The sequence below is a fragment of the Populus euphratica genome, unplaced genomic scaffold (genome assembly GCF_000495115.2).
Source record: "Populus euphratica unplaced genomic scaffold, PopEup_1.0 scaffold538.1, whole genome shotgun sequence".
NCBI classification, from domain to species: domain Eukaryota; kingdom Viridiplantae; phylum Streptophyta; class Magnoliopsida; order Malpighiales; family Salicaceae; genus Populus; species Populus euphratica.
The window spans coordinates 81,969-97,392 of NW_011500413.1; the positions used below are offsets into that span (position 1 = coordinate 81,969).

Genomic DNA, 15,424 nt, shown 5'->3' on the forward strand with positions numbered 1-15,424 from the left:
AATAAGGACCAAAGTTAATATAAAAATTAAATTTTAAGAAATGAAATTGAAAAATAAATCTTCAAAATAATATATATATATATATATATATATAAAGAAATAATCTTGTAGCAATCAAAAATTTGAGGATTAAATTTGATATAATTAACAAATAATGACATTTTTAAATTTTTCATAACTTCGAGAAAGTGTTTTCCTCCTAAATTTTTCAGGAAAACACTTTTCTGAAAATCAAGCCAAATTTTTCTTTGACTAGAAGGTGTTTTCCATTTAGCAACTTTCTTAATAACAAACAAACACAAGAAAATTTAAAAAGTGATTTTTTAGAAACTATTTTTTAAAAAACAAACACAAGAAAGTTTGGAAAGTGTTTTTCCAGAAATCACTTTCCGAAAAACAAACACAGTTAAAAAGAAAAATACTTTCCTGAAAACCAAGTCAAATTTTTTTTTTACTGAAAAATATTTTTCGTTGACCAGAAAGTGTTTTCCATTAACTGGAAAGTGTTTTTTGTTAACTGAAAAATATTTTTCGTTGACCAATTTTTCTAATGTCAAACAAACACAAAAAAAATTTTAAAAAATATTTTTTAAAAATCAAACAAACACAAGAAAATTTGAAAAGTAATTTTTTAAAAATTATTTTTTGAAGAAATAAATATATCCTTAATTACAAGGGCTGCATTTGGAAACTATCATTAATTACAAGGGCTGCATTTGGAAACTATACAGTCTAGTTAGAAAGAGATGTAAGCACTTAATAAGCTCCGACAAGAATTTGATAAATAACAGTCAAATAGTATAAGCCAATTGATACTATGAATTAAATAACAAGGTCTGAATCACAAATTCTGAAATTTATTTTAACAAATAATAAAAATAATATTTTTTGAGCAATAGATTGAAAGTTAGGTCTAAATGGACCTGGGTTTATCTTTCAATGTAAAGACAAACTTTCAACTTTTAGTAGAAATTAAAAAAATGATCCCAAGACCCCAAGACTGATTCTCAAATCAATCTAGCAAGCCAATCTAGATTTTTCAACTAAGATGTAAATGATGCACAAATCAAATGACTTGGCTAAAATGAGTGACCCAAATCAAATATTAAATTAAGAAGTTAAAAAATAAATATGAAAGCTAAAAAATAAATACAAATCATGATATCTGATCTCATGGAGCCAAGAGCTATTTTTATTTTTTTATTTCATTTATGTCAATGATTTTTTTATAAGAAAATTAATAATTGAAATTTTTTTAAAAAATAATTTGTTAGTGTAGTTTATTTTTCTCAACAAAAAAAAAATTATTTTTTTAACAAGGTACTTAATTTAATAGAAACCAAGGTGATTAGAATTAATATCCAATAAACTCTAATAAAACCGAAATTGTTTTTTTTAAAAAGGCAACTTAATGCTATCCTCTCTTTTTTTTTTGACAATTTATATATCAAAATGTTTATTTATTGAAGCAAAAAATTAATAGAATCATAAAAATAAAATTTAATAAAAAATTGAATTGTTTCATTAGTATTCCATGAATATATTAAAAAAATATAAGAATAATATACTATTTTTTTATTTAATCATATAATAATTTAAAAAAAAGTGTAAAAAATCTATAAAAAAATTTCATAAAAAACCAAAGAAATCACAAAATATTGCACAAAAAACTCAACAACGTTTTTAAAATACTATAATATATTATTTTTAATATGTTTTTAAGTTATTTATTTTAATTGAAAAAAAAAACATAATAAACCATGGGCTGAAATGGCCCAAACACACCTGACCCATTTCAAAAAATGCTATGCACGTGGGCCGGCAAAACTATATCAATGTATGCACATGGGCCTGTAACACTATATCCATGTACCTAGCCTCATTTTTCTTTTTCTTTTTTTGTAAAAGAAGGGTGATATGGTACCCATTAATTTTTTTGGTGTACATTGTACACTCATTTTTTTTAATTAAAATAAAAGCAGAAAATGTTGTCTAATTACCTTATTAGAAAATTGACTTGGGATTTTCAAATATTAAAATTTATTTTTCCAACTTATTTTCACATAAAAAAAACTTAATAATCATTATTTTATTATAATAAATTAGTCTCTTAACTCAAAACACTTTTAAAATTATTTAAAAATATAAAATCAAACTAGAAAAAATTATCTCTCACCCCGATATTTTTTTTCAAGCAAGATAATAAAGTACAAACATCTCTAAGAAATGACACCAAGATCTAGAGTTTTTATTATCGAAATGTATACAACCATCATTTTCTCTTTTCTTCGTTATTTTATGATGAGTTTCCCTCATTTTTCTTAAACTTAGAAACCAAAAAATAAATAAAATAAACTTTTAGACTACAATGAAATTCCAAAAACAAAAAGGATTGAAATGGATGAAGGAATTTTATATTTTGGTGATCACTCTTTTAATTTTGTCTTTCTTTCACAATTTCAAACCATCGCAGGAGCTTATACTAAAGCGGGATTCAGTAAAAAAAGACATACTGAAGGGGAAAAAAAGTTACGGTAACCACCAAACTTAGTTCTTTTAGTATATTTAGTAGAAGTAATGTACATGATACTTAAGGAGACATCCTTACAAAGCCCGTAATTTGTCACACTAATCATATTAACCCTTTCAAACAAAAACCATAATTTGTGTAAATAACTCTGATAGGTATTTCAGAAGCTCCTCCTAATTCAAGGATCTAAACAGCTAGATGTCCTTCCTGCTCAACACAGTAGAATTCAAAGTTTATGACTCCGATGATGACTCTAATTTCAATAATTTCACACCCATCCTAACCGGTAAGCTACGATTCACAAACATTTATTCAGGACCAGCTCACTGACACACAGTTTTACACGAAGCTTAAAAGGATCCTATAAATATCCAAAAGATGAGGTTAAGACCGTGAATGTGCAAGGAAGAGAGGATGGATCTTAACTCACATGAAACTCCCCACTTGCTTGTGCCTCCTTAACTCTCTTCTCATACTCATCTTCCTCGTTATCGATTTTTTCTTCATGAGCCTCTGCATCATCTTCCTTCATGTCACCATCTTCTCCTCCTTCCCGGCCAAAGCCTCCAATAGATCTCGATACTGGTGGGGGAATTTTTGCCTCTTCCACGATCTTCATGATTTCTTCAACACTTTGAAGAGAAAAGGTGGGATTTTCTCTCCTGTAGTACATGGCCTGAGCTGCTTCTGTCAGTTCCCTTGGCAAGTTCTTCAAGAACCATGGATGGCTCTTAATTTCTTTAATGGTGATCCTCTGTAAGAACATGCATGGTTTAGAAATGTAGATGCTCGGTTACAGCAGTCATTACAAAGAAAGCGATAAAAACAGAACATGAAATGATAACGATGGATGATCAAAGGCTGTGAGCTACTATGTTGCATTTGCACATCCTGAAGGAAACCATCACTGATTTAGACATCACTTAAGACACATGTTGAGAAACAAGAACACACATGATCTACGGACTATAAATAAACCATAAAAAGCATTATTTTTACAATTTTCTGCATCCCCGATAGAAAGAGAGCTGAGGCCTCAAGAAAGGTTTTAAATTAACTCCATCAATAAACAAATTCAATCATTGTTTTCTAAAGATTTTCTACACCCTTAGCTTTCAATAGGGGGAAACAATTTTTTCTCATAGTGCTTAATGGACATCCACAAGCTTGCACAGGCAAGAACTCAGGGGTTCAATGGACCCTGAATCATTCATGAAGAAGCTTATTTTCTCTCTTCACAAAATGATGCATCCTCAATATCCTTTTTTCATATCAACCGAACAATCATTCATTCCTTTTCCTTGATTATTTACTTATTTTGGGGTCCATTAGTTTCTCTCATTCTGAGTGTGTGTGGAATACAATTTCAAGTTTCTTGAGACAACACATAGTGACTTTACAACTATTGAACAGGTACCAGCATAAAAACAAACTATGATCTGAAACAATTCCATACATGTGCTATGAGGGTTCTTGATATGTTCAAAAGAACATGTATCCAAATTCCCTAGTTAAACAATTGGCATGTATTAAATCTATTCATAAGATCCAATAACAAAAGTTGCACTCCAAATTACTAGCTGAAGTTTGGACTGATAAATCTAAAAGCATGCAATTACCCATGGCACACTATATGACAAAAGGAAAAATAAAAGCATAAACAAGCACTGAAAGAAGAATCCCTAGTTCAGTCTTCCTGGTCTCCGATACAAAATTCTAACAAAAAAGAAAAGCAGAAAAGCCAAAGATTAACAAATTTAAAACTACTACAGAGGTGATGAGAAGAAATAGCATCAATAACAACAATTATGCAGCAGAATTAATTAGATGGTAAGTGGACATGTTATAGAGGGTGAAACAAGATTAAAAGTACCACATCTAAACAGCAATGAAGGCAACAAAAAGTAGGCTTATATCCAAATACTCTATCAAAACAGCAATACATGAAAAGGAAATCCAACGAAATACTGATTTCCCAATATAAAACTCATGATGTGTAACTCAATGAAAGGACATCTACCAATGCATAGCAGTGCGATGTTTCCTACGTAATATAAGTTGATTGTTGTTCTTAGACAAGGCTTGTTCATGCATACCCGGGACGGATTTGCAACAAATATGTGAGAGAGGAGATGTCTGCAATCTTCAGATATGTGGACATAGTCAGGGATCTTGTATTGAACAGCCATTATCCTCTGCAGATAAACAACAAAAAATTCATGGACAGTGAAAAATAAAGGATAATTTGAATAGAAGAGAGATGCAAAGTAATATAATACATTGATTGTTTTCCTGAAATTCTTTGGGTCCTCATGATCTTCGAACGGATATGCTCCCACCAGCATAACATACAGAGTCACCCCACAAGACCAGACATCCGCCAACTGGACAAGCAGAAATGAAAATTATAACAAACCTGAGAAGTGAGACATATTCATGCCTGCTAAGAAGACCTTCTCAATATTCAGATCTTAAACCTGCATGTCTTGGTTCTTTCCAGGTCACGGATGAAGTTTAAGCACGTTTATTTACTACATGTCACATGCAAACATGTAATATTTAACTGAAGAAACAAAACAAAGTTCTGATTGACATAGACGATTTTTTTCTGAGTCTTCATTGTTTATACAATACTGAAACTTGCCTTTCACAATGGTCGACAACTAAAAGTAAAAATGAAATTGAAATAAGACAGAGGAGAAAAAATGACAGAAGTACAACTTCAACTAGAAACCTGAAAGCTGCAAGAGAAACACAGAGGTGCATGCTATTCTGACAAGCCATAGGGATGATAACTATAGCCTTGCAGCATAGGTCATAGAGTATTGGCAAGCAAAATCCAGCTTTGGGTTCTAAATGGAAAGGGTTGACTAGGGACGTAGAGCAGTTAGGGTCCTTTTCCTTTTACATTTAAGATTGGGATTTCATAATCTGTTTGGGGATTTTTAAGGCTGTCATTGGAAGTAAATTGTTGGCAATTACAAAATATCAAGCCATCTTAACGACCAAGTTGAAATTTCCTTGAGATTGGTTCACCTAAAATACTCAGACATTTAATACAGAATAAATCAGACTCTTAGACCAGTTTATTCTCCTGAAACCACAGGTTGGGGGTCAGGTTTTTAAGGTTTTTCTTCACTTCTTTTCACCTGTACCTGTGAGTATTCAGTTTCAGAAGATATGTGTATATAGAAGAAATCACAGAAAACCATCTAAAGATTAGATCTGCCAGTTGTAGCCTTAATCTCAATTTCATTTGGTTCACAGTCTACTTGCAACTGTCAACTGTCAGTGTTTGGCTCTTTTGATGAACTAACAAACAAATAAGCCATCTGAACTCATCTGTGGCTAGAAACCGAAACATTGGCAAGTGGCTGAAACAAGTTTCATTGAGAACTGATAGCTCAAGTCTCCAAAGCTTAAATCTAAACATGATTAGGTTCAAATTTACAACCTGAGGAGCAGCTGGTTTACTATTTAACAAAGTACAAAGAGAGGAGTGTAAACCAATCAAAATGTTCTCTGTAGGAAAGCTGCTTATTTAAATCATAACTTTCAGATGGTGATACCACACACACACACACAAATATCCTGATGATAAATGATATGAAGTTCCAAATAGGTGAATTCATTCAGATGTCCATGAAATTCTTCTCTGCTTGAACCCTAACAGCAATCCTTTATACATAGTCCAAATTCCTGAGCAAAATATGCAGCTTCAAAAAGTCAACTCCATCCAACTCAGATATATGTTTTTTTCCCTAAGGGCATTACACAGAACGACAATGTTTCATTCAAAACATGAAAACCTCAAATCATTAACATGCAAATTTGTCCTGTTGATATTTCAAAGAAAACAATTGAAGCAAAGCAAAAAAGAAATGCAACTGTAATGGTCTTGAGCATTCCTGAGGATGACATGATCAAACATTAATGTGAACAAACAGCTAATTTTTTATGATATATGCTTGTGTGCAAACTATCAGCGGATGCAGAGAAGGCATTTCAGGATAAAATCTTCTCCAATTCACCAACCACAATCTAATATGTCCGTTGTCACTTAAATCAAAGTAAAAGTTCAAACAAATATAGAAGCTGTTCAACCAATGATCTCAGATTATTGTTCTTTCCTGGTTTGGGTGTTAGTGCTTTAATAGGTGAAGGCGAACTAGCAGTGGTGTTGTATCAAAGAAGTTGCCCATACTTAAGAGGAAAATAAATACATGAAGAATAGTCCAAGTCTTACCTTGCCATCATATTCTCTCCGAGAAAGAACCTCCGGAGCAATATAAGCTGGAGTACCAACTGTAGATTTGGGTCTCGAATGCAGCAAAGATGACTACACAAATAACATGGATAAGAAGATAAAAATTTCACAAACACCACAAATAAACCAAAACAAAAACATAAAATGGTAACAATTGGCTTTCTCAAACCACCTTAGAATAACCAAAATCACATATTTTCAACTGCGGTGCTGGGCTTCCATCCAACAACGTATTTTCCAGCTTCAAATCTCTATGGCATATTTGCTGCCAATCATTAAAATTAAAGTAAATAACCAACCAAAACTCTATCAGCAACCGAAACTCCTAAATACATTATAATACTTTGCTTTTACCATAGAGTGGCAGTAACTAACTCCACAAATAAGCTGCTGAAAAAAATACCTCGCCTGAAAATAAATAAAAAATCAAACTTATTCAGCATTTTTTTTATTTGATAACAAAAAAAAAAAAGAAAAAAAGAAAAACCTCGTCTTCGCTGAATCGTCCAGCATTGCAAATCCGCTCGAACAGCTCTCCTCCAGCAGCATACTCCATCACGATAGCAAGATGAGTTGGCGTCAACACCACCTGCAAAAAAAAATAGAAAATCCTTGAACAAAAAGCACCGAAATAAAAAAAAAATTAATTTTTTTTTAAAAAGAAACCTCTCTAAACCGAATTATGTTAGGATGGCGAAGCGATTTGTGATTGATAATCTCTCTTGCCACATTCTCATCAATCTAATCACCAAAATCAAATCTCAATTAGGCCGCAGCTAACATTACACTTACACTCTAATTGTTATTAGAAATAAAATAAAAAACAAAAAATGTTTTTATTTATTTGATTTTGTTTTACTTACCTTGCGGCCGCGCTCGATGTATTTCATGGCAACCAGTTCTCTGGTTTGTTTGTGCCTCATCAGCCTTGCCACTCCAAAATTACCAGATCCTAAGTCTTTCACCAGCTCGTAATTCTCCATTTCCCTTTTCTTTTTTTTTTTTTTTTTCTTTTTTTGCTTTTACTTTTTTTTTTTTTAGAAACCGAAACATTGGCAAGTGGCTGAAACAAGTTTCATTGAGAACTGATAGCTCAAGTCTCCAAAGCTTAAATCTAAACATGATTAGGTTCAAATTTACAACCTGAGGAGCAGCTGGTTTACTATATAACAAAGTACAAAGAGAGGAGTGTAAACCAATCAAAATGTTCTCTGTAGGAAAGCTGCTTATTTAAATCATAACTTTCAGATGGTGATACCACACACACACACAAAAATATCCTGATGATAAATGATATGAAGTCCAAATAGGTGAATCCATTCAAATGTCCATGAAATTCTTCTCTGCTTGAACCCTAACAGCAATCCTTTATACATAGTCCAAATTCCTGAGCAAAATATGCAGCTTCAAAAAGTCAACTCCATCCAACTCAGATATATGTTTTTTTCCCTAAGGGCATTACACAGAACGACAATGTTTCATTCAAAACATGAAAACCTCAAATCATTAACATGCAAATTTGTCCTGTTGATATTTCAAAGAAAACAATTGAAGCAAAGCAAAAAAGAAATGCAACTGTAATGGTCTTGAGCATTCCTGATATGCAACTGTAATGGTCTTGAGCATTCCTGAGGATGACATGATCAAACATTAATGTGAACAAACAGCTAATTTTTTATGATATATGCTTGTGTGCAAACTATCAGCGGATGCAGAGAAGGCATTTCAGGATAAAATCTTCTCCAATTCACCAACCACAATCTAATATGTCCGTTGTCACTTAAATCAAAGTAAAAGTTCAAACAAATATAGAAGCTGTTCAACCAATGATCTCAGATTATTGTTCTTTCCTGGTTTGGGTGTTAGTGCTTTAATAGGTGAAGGCGAACTAGCAGTGGTGTTGTATCAAAGAAGTTGCCCATACTTAAGAGGAAAATAAATACATGAAGAATAGTCCAAGTCTTACCTTGCCATCATATTCTCTCCGAGAAAGAACCTCCGGAGCAATATAAGCTGGAGTACCAACTGTAGATTTGGGTCTCGAATGCAGCAAAGACGACTACACAAATAACATGGATAAGAAGATAAAAATTTCACAAACACCACAAATAAACCAAAACAAAAACATAAAATGGTAACAATTGGCTTTCTCAAACCACCTTAGAATAACCAAAATCACATATTTTCAACTGCGGTGCTGGGCTTCCATCCAACAACGTATTTTCTAGCTTCAAATCTCTATGGCATATTTGCTGCCAATCATTAAAATTAAAGTAAATAACCAACCAAAACTCTATCAGCAACCGAAACTCCTAAATACATTATAATACTTTGCTTTTACCATAGAGTGGCAGTAACTAACTCCACAAATAAGCTGCTGAAAAAAATACCTCGCCTGAAAATAAATAAAAAATCAAACTTATTCAGCATTTTTTTTATTTGATAACAAAAAAAAAAAGAAAAAAAGAAAAACCTCGTCTTCGCTGAATCGTCCAGCATTGCAAATCCGCTCGAACAGCTCTCCTCCAGCAGCATACTCCATCACGATAGCAAGATGAGTTGGCGTCAACACCACCTGCAAAAAAAAATAGAAAATCCTTGAACAAAAAGCACCGAAATAAAAAAAAAATTAATTTTTTTTTAAAAAGAAACCTCTCTAACCCGAATTATGTTAGGATGGCGAAGCGATTTGTGATTGATAATCTCTCTTGCCACATTCTCATCAATCTAATCACCAAAATCAAATCTCAATTAGGCCGCAGCTAACATTACACTTACACTCTAATTGTTATTAGAAATAAAATAAAAAACAAAAAATGTTTTTATTTATTTGATTTTGTTTTACTTACCTTGCGGCCGCGCTCGATGTATTTCATGGCAACCAGTTCTCTGGTTTGTTTGTGCCTCATCAGCCTTGCCACTCCAAAATTACCAGATCCTAAGTCTTTCACCAGCTCGTAATTCTCCATTTCCCTTTTCTTTTCTTTTTTTCCCTTAATTTTCTGCTATTAACTGTTTGATAATTATAAAAACCCTAAAAATTCAACTCAATTAATTATATCTTCAATTCATTTACAGAAACTAAAACTATACACTACGGAGGAAGAGAGCGAGAGAAAGCGGGGCGGCGGCGGCGGAGGGAGAGATTTGAAGGAAAGTAAATAATCTGAGGGTGAAATTTGGAAGAAACTTAAATTGGAAGGGGAGAATAAATAGTACGAGGAATCTGTAAACCGCGTAGCTCCTTTTTGCCTTTTTTGGTGTGTTCAGTGACAGAGAGGGAGAGGGAGAGGGAACGTGTATTTGGAAATGGAATATCTTTGTGTGTACACTCAGTATTATGGTGGTTTTTTTTTTCCCCCCTGCATAGAGAATTTTTTTCACGTGCGAGACAGATTCTACCTGTGATTCTGACAGTAACGATGATTTAAAATATTTTTTATTTAAAAATATATTAAAATAATTTTTTTTATTTTTAAAAAATTATTTTTAATATTAATATATTAAAAAAATATAAAAATATAAAAAAATTATTTTAAATAAAAAATTCAAAATTTAAGGAAATAAAATTTACACTATATTTCTAAATATTTTTTTAATATAAAAAATTATTTGTTTTTACTTTTAAAATATATATATATACACACACAATTTAAAATTTTTTTACTTTTAATATATATATATATATACACACACAATTTAAAATATGTTGAAAAATTATTATTGTGTATATAAGTGTTTATAATATAGATGATATTATAAATATAAAATATTTGTACTGTGAATTACATTATAAATTTTTAAAAGATTATAAAGCATTATCTTTTTAGTTTTTATTCTAAAAACTATTAGCGCATATTGGGTTAAGGTATGAACACCTGACTCTATATTATTGGATTTGACTTTGTCGACAGATTCAGAGCTATTGAAAAAATTATTTATGATACTTTAAGGGCATTTTAATTTTTTTATAAAAAAATAAAAAATTAATTAGTATTTCTACTTATGATATTTTAAGAGTAGTTTAAATAACCTAAGACTATTAAAAAAATTATTTATGATCCTTTAAGATAGTTTAAAAGTTGTTTTATAAAAAAATAAATCTATATATTAATACTGGTTAATTAGTTAAATCAAAAATTACTTCAAAAGTTTTAATTTAACTTTTATATGCTATTAACTTTTAGCCATATTTCTCTGGGGTTAGGTAAAAGATTAATAATTACATAAAAAATATGAAGATTGTTTATTTTTAATGTATGCAAATTAATATTTGAAATGGAAATTAAAAACGCAATTGATGAATCATACAAAATTAATTGACCAATATAATAAATAAATAAAATTCAATGTGACTTTTTTTACTTAACGGATCAAGAATAAATTTGTTATGATGTGGGACAATAAATAATAAAATCAAAGCAAGATAAGAAATAAAATTTTAGAAAAAAAAAGAAACTAAAGATGAGAAGAAGGAAGATTAGAGATATGCAAAGTCTGTAATATTTTCATTAATCATCAAAACTCTCTAACATTTAGAAAAACATGATATAAATATTAAAATTCTAACTAGAACAAGAGTTTGGGCTTATGGCCTACTAAATAAAATACCTAACAATAATTAAGTTAAACCCAGCAAATAAAACCAAATTAATAAACATTTACTATAAGTTCAAATAAATTAAACCCAGGAACATAAGCTAAAGCCCAATTTCTCAATGGTTTGGGCTATCCTCTATCATCTATAATCATACACGTGCTTAAATAATGTTTCCAGTTTGGTGTCCACATCAATTCTCTCGGGATTGAAAGAACTTGACCCTGTCGAGTATAAGTCAAGACAGCTTTGATAATGCTCTTAAGATAAGGATCAAGTTGTTGTGATGTCTCTCTGATAATCCAAATATAGTCTGCATCTAGTCGTCGAGCCCATTTATTGAGATTTGCTGAAGTTCATCATCCCTAGTAAAAACAACTTGTGCATTCCAAGTAGCATTAATATGTTTTTTTTATGCCAAAGATATGGATAATGATGTGGAGGTATCAAAAGGAGCATCGATGGTATGTTATATTTTATAAATAATGAGATCCTTCATGTTAAAGTAGAGCTAATATCAAAGTTTAATAGTAATTTAATGACATAATTATTTGATTTAATCATTTGCAACACTTTGTCTAGCACTACTTACTTGTAGTTTATGATTGGTTTTCAAAGGACACCATTTAGATCTAATCTGTATAATGAAATAATCTTCAACATTAAGTGCATCATGATACTTAAGTAAATCAGCATGAAATTTGTATTGTTCATTACTTGCTCGAATTTGTTTCATTATCTCAATATATAAATTATGAACTCTACATGGTAACGACTCGGCTGACTTAGACATCTTATCGTGAGGAGATATGAGAAGGTGTTCTATAGGCTTTTCAGGTTTGTAACTATGAACACCGAATGATTAAGAGTGTGGAATGAGACAAACATTGTTTAAAATCTATGTAGATATGGCATGGACACAATCAAGTAAACTAGTATTATCTTCATCTTCCTCATCACGTGCATGAGGTAAAAGGTCAAAAAGCTCAACATGTTGCTCTAAACTTATAATGTGCTAGACACCAAGCATGTGGGGTGGGGAATCGGGTAATTTAGAAGGACTAATATCATGAGACTCTTCTTAGACCATACTTATCTCTATAGGCGATTCCACTGAAGAGTTCTTTAAAACTTCCTCTACTATTAAAAGAGACATATCATACTCTTTTTTAAACTCATTCTCAAGCTCACGTGGACTCATTGTGTTAGGTTCCTCTTCTTACATATCCTCGTCATCTAGGTCACTAAAATCCTCAAGATTAGGCTCATACACTTCAACATTACAATATTCCTCGTTTCTTATATCCTTATATTTTTGGATGACTAAGGGTTTAGAGGTGCAATTTAAAGAGATATGACCGAAACCTAAATAATTAGTACATTTAACCTTTGAACTCACCTTAGACACTTCATTAACAACTCATTTGTCCTTTTCTTTCTTATAAAGTTGGGCAGTACTAGGATTAAGTTTGTGGGGTGGAGCACTTATCAAAGAATCACTACTTCTAAATTGGGACCTAGTATGGATACTATAAGGGTCTTGACGATTTATCCATTGATTCTTCATGATCAACTTGTAGTCTTTAACTAAGGTATAAGCTTGGTCAAAGGTAGATACACCTTGAAATACAACTTCTCTCCTAAAATCATCATTCAAGCCTTTATAAAATCTACGCAAAGTTATGGCTTTATTATCTCTCATGGTGCATCTAATCATGTAATCATTAATAATTAGTACTTAAAAGTGTATGTTTATCAAAGTTTTATATCATCATTTTGCATTTGAAGTATTAACAACTCCTTAACTAAAACATGTTTTATAATAACATATCTAATAATATAAGATACCTTTAATTTGTGACAAATGTTCATTTTAAATGCAAACCTATCACATAAATAAAAGGATTGATTGATGAGTTTAAGAACTTAAATTGAAAGGACAAAGAGATGGTCAAACTTAGAAAAAAGATACTGGTGCAGTCCAAACCGGAATACTATTCGGTAATTGGGTCATATCTGGAGCTATAGATTTCTGATTTAGGTCTACTTTATATGGATGGAAAGGTAAGACACATGCCTACAACTTTCATATAGCTCAAGATTTAAAAAGGTTATTTTCAAGTTCAAATTGTAGCAATAATAAAGAAGTCTGAATATGTCCTGCAGCCCGAACACTGCTTAGTGTTTGGCCCATATTTGGAGTTCTAGAAGTCCAAGTGATCTCCATATTTTTTCCTGAAAAGCTGAGATAATTTCCTATAATTTTCATGTTTTAAATGGTTCTAATTCTGACGTTATCAATGACGTTTTAGGTAGACAAGAGAAGATAAGAATTGTTATCAAGTCAATAGTTAGTCATCCACTCATCAATTAGTCATCAAATCAATATATGTTATAATGATGAATGCCTGATGAGATTTACAAGTATTAGCATTAATCGAATAAGATAACTAATGTAATCATGTTAACAATTTATAATCTGATTAGAACCTCCTTTAAGTGTGGTTTCCAAATGAATAATAAGAGTTTATACTATATTTGTTTGACATATTATTAATGGATCCTTTAACCTTAACATTTATTGTTATCATTGTTTAATCATTACATTAATCTTCCATTTTAAAGTTCTAATCAACTTCTTCTTCTTCTTCATTACTACTACTACTACCACCATCACCACCACTACCATTACTACTATTACTATTACTACTACTATTATTATTGTTGTTGTTGTTGTTATTCTTATTCTTATTGTTATTATTGTTGTTGTGTTATTGTTATCTATAATTTATACAATTTCGATCCCGGTCTTTTCGGGTTATTTATTACTTCGACACTTCTACATATGGGAGAAGACATTAATCTTTTGGTCATGTCAATTAAACTGCTTAATATACTCTTGATAAACTTATTCCCTTGTCTTAGATTGTTCTATTGGTATAAAAGTTTATTCCTATAAGATTGAGGTAGATACTTCTCCTGAAGTTTTTGTTTCATTTTGATCCAATCAGTTATAAGAGGTTTATCTCTCATCTTTAAACAATCCTTAACATCTCTTTAATAAATTTTGGCTTCACCAATAAGCATCATCTTAGCAAATTTAACTTTCCTATTATCAGACAAGTTATGTCACTCAAAGAATTTATCTATATCATAAATCCACATATCAAATATCTAAGGGTTATGACAACCTTCAAAAGTGGAGGCTTCTATTTTATTAGGACTCAAGACTCACTCATCAAAGTCATCATGTTTAGAGTAACGTAAATGATAATCATACTGGTAACGCTCAGAGTGAACTTGTTTATAATGATTATTCTTGTGATATTTATTGGTCTTTGAGTGCCTTATTTGAAAACTCTCTTAGGGCTTAATTCTTTTAAACATAATGATCACCTAAGTTTGTAGTTCCCTTTAAATGGTCATAAGAGTATCACTAATGGTCGAGTCTACGGTAAGTGTAAACTTAAGGTTGAACACTAGAAGATCATGACACAAATGCATGCAACACTAGCTTATAAATAGAATTGAGATCACAAATGGTTCTTGTAAGTAAAATTACAACATAAAAATAAAGCTAATTTTTTTATGTAAAGATTAATCAAGAACATATTATGCCGGAAAAATTATAAGCATGCAATGCTAGACATTTTAAGTGTAAATGATTAATCAAATAATGGTCATAACTTTTATTAGCTTCAGCAAGCTCAACAACTAGTTACTAAATATGAAAGAATAACATGGTTAGGTAAGAGTGAGCAGATAAAAATGCAATGTGGGATATTTTTTTCTAAGCATAAAAGTAATTTTAACAACAACTTTAACTACCAAATGCAATACCAAAATAAAATTAATAAATCAAAAAATAGAGTAATTTATTGACTAGACTGCTTCGGAGTATGTTGGAATTCGATGTCGATGATGTCGCGAAGACAATGACATGGTAGATGATTGATACTTAAAAGTGTATTTTTATCAAGGTTTTATATCATCATTTTACACTTGAAGTATCAATAACTCCTTAACTAAA

General features: G+C 31.0%; 2 protein-coding genes across 2 annotated transcripts; both read right to left on the reverse strand.

Moving 5' to 3' along the window:
• Positions 1-2,529: 2,529 nt before the first annotated feature.
• On the reverse strand, positions 2,530-7,818 carry LOC105114521 (serine/threonine-protein kinase SRK2A-like). The gene is made up of 9 exons (XM_011011080.1): positions 7,661-7,818; positions 7,464-7,538; positions 7,285-7,386; positions 7,152-7,205; positions 6,970-7,062; positions 6,777-6,869; positions 4,810-4,914; positions 4,627-4,725; positions 2,530-3,284 (listed from the first exon to the last, which is right to left on the reverse strand). The coding sequence occupies exons 1-9, from the start codon at positions 7,778-7,780 to the stop codon at positions 2,952-2,954; spliced, it is 1,074 nt and encodes a 357-aa protein (XP_011009382.1). The 5' UTR covers positions 7,781-7,818; the 3' UTR covers positions 2,530-2,951.
• A 318-nt stretch (positions 7,819-8,136) lies between these two features.
• On the reverse strand, positions 8,137-10,126 carry LOC105114520 (serine/threonine-protein kinase SRK2H-like). The gene is made up of 8 exons (XM_011011079.1): positions 9,647-10,126; positions 9,450-9,524; positions 9,271-9,372; positions 9,139-9,192; positions 8,957-9,049; positions 8,764-8,856; positions 8,397-8,425; positions 8,137-8,164 (listed from the first exon to the last, which is right to left on the reverse strand). Exons 1-8 carry the CDS (start codon positions 9,764-9,766, stop codon positions 8,152-8,154), a joined length of 579 nt encoding a protein of 192 aa, XP_011009381.1. The 5' UTR covers positions 9,767-10,126; the 3' UTR covers positions 8,137-8,151.
• Positions 10,127-15,424: the final 5,298 nt, after the last annotated feature.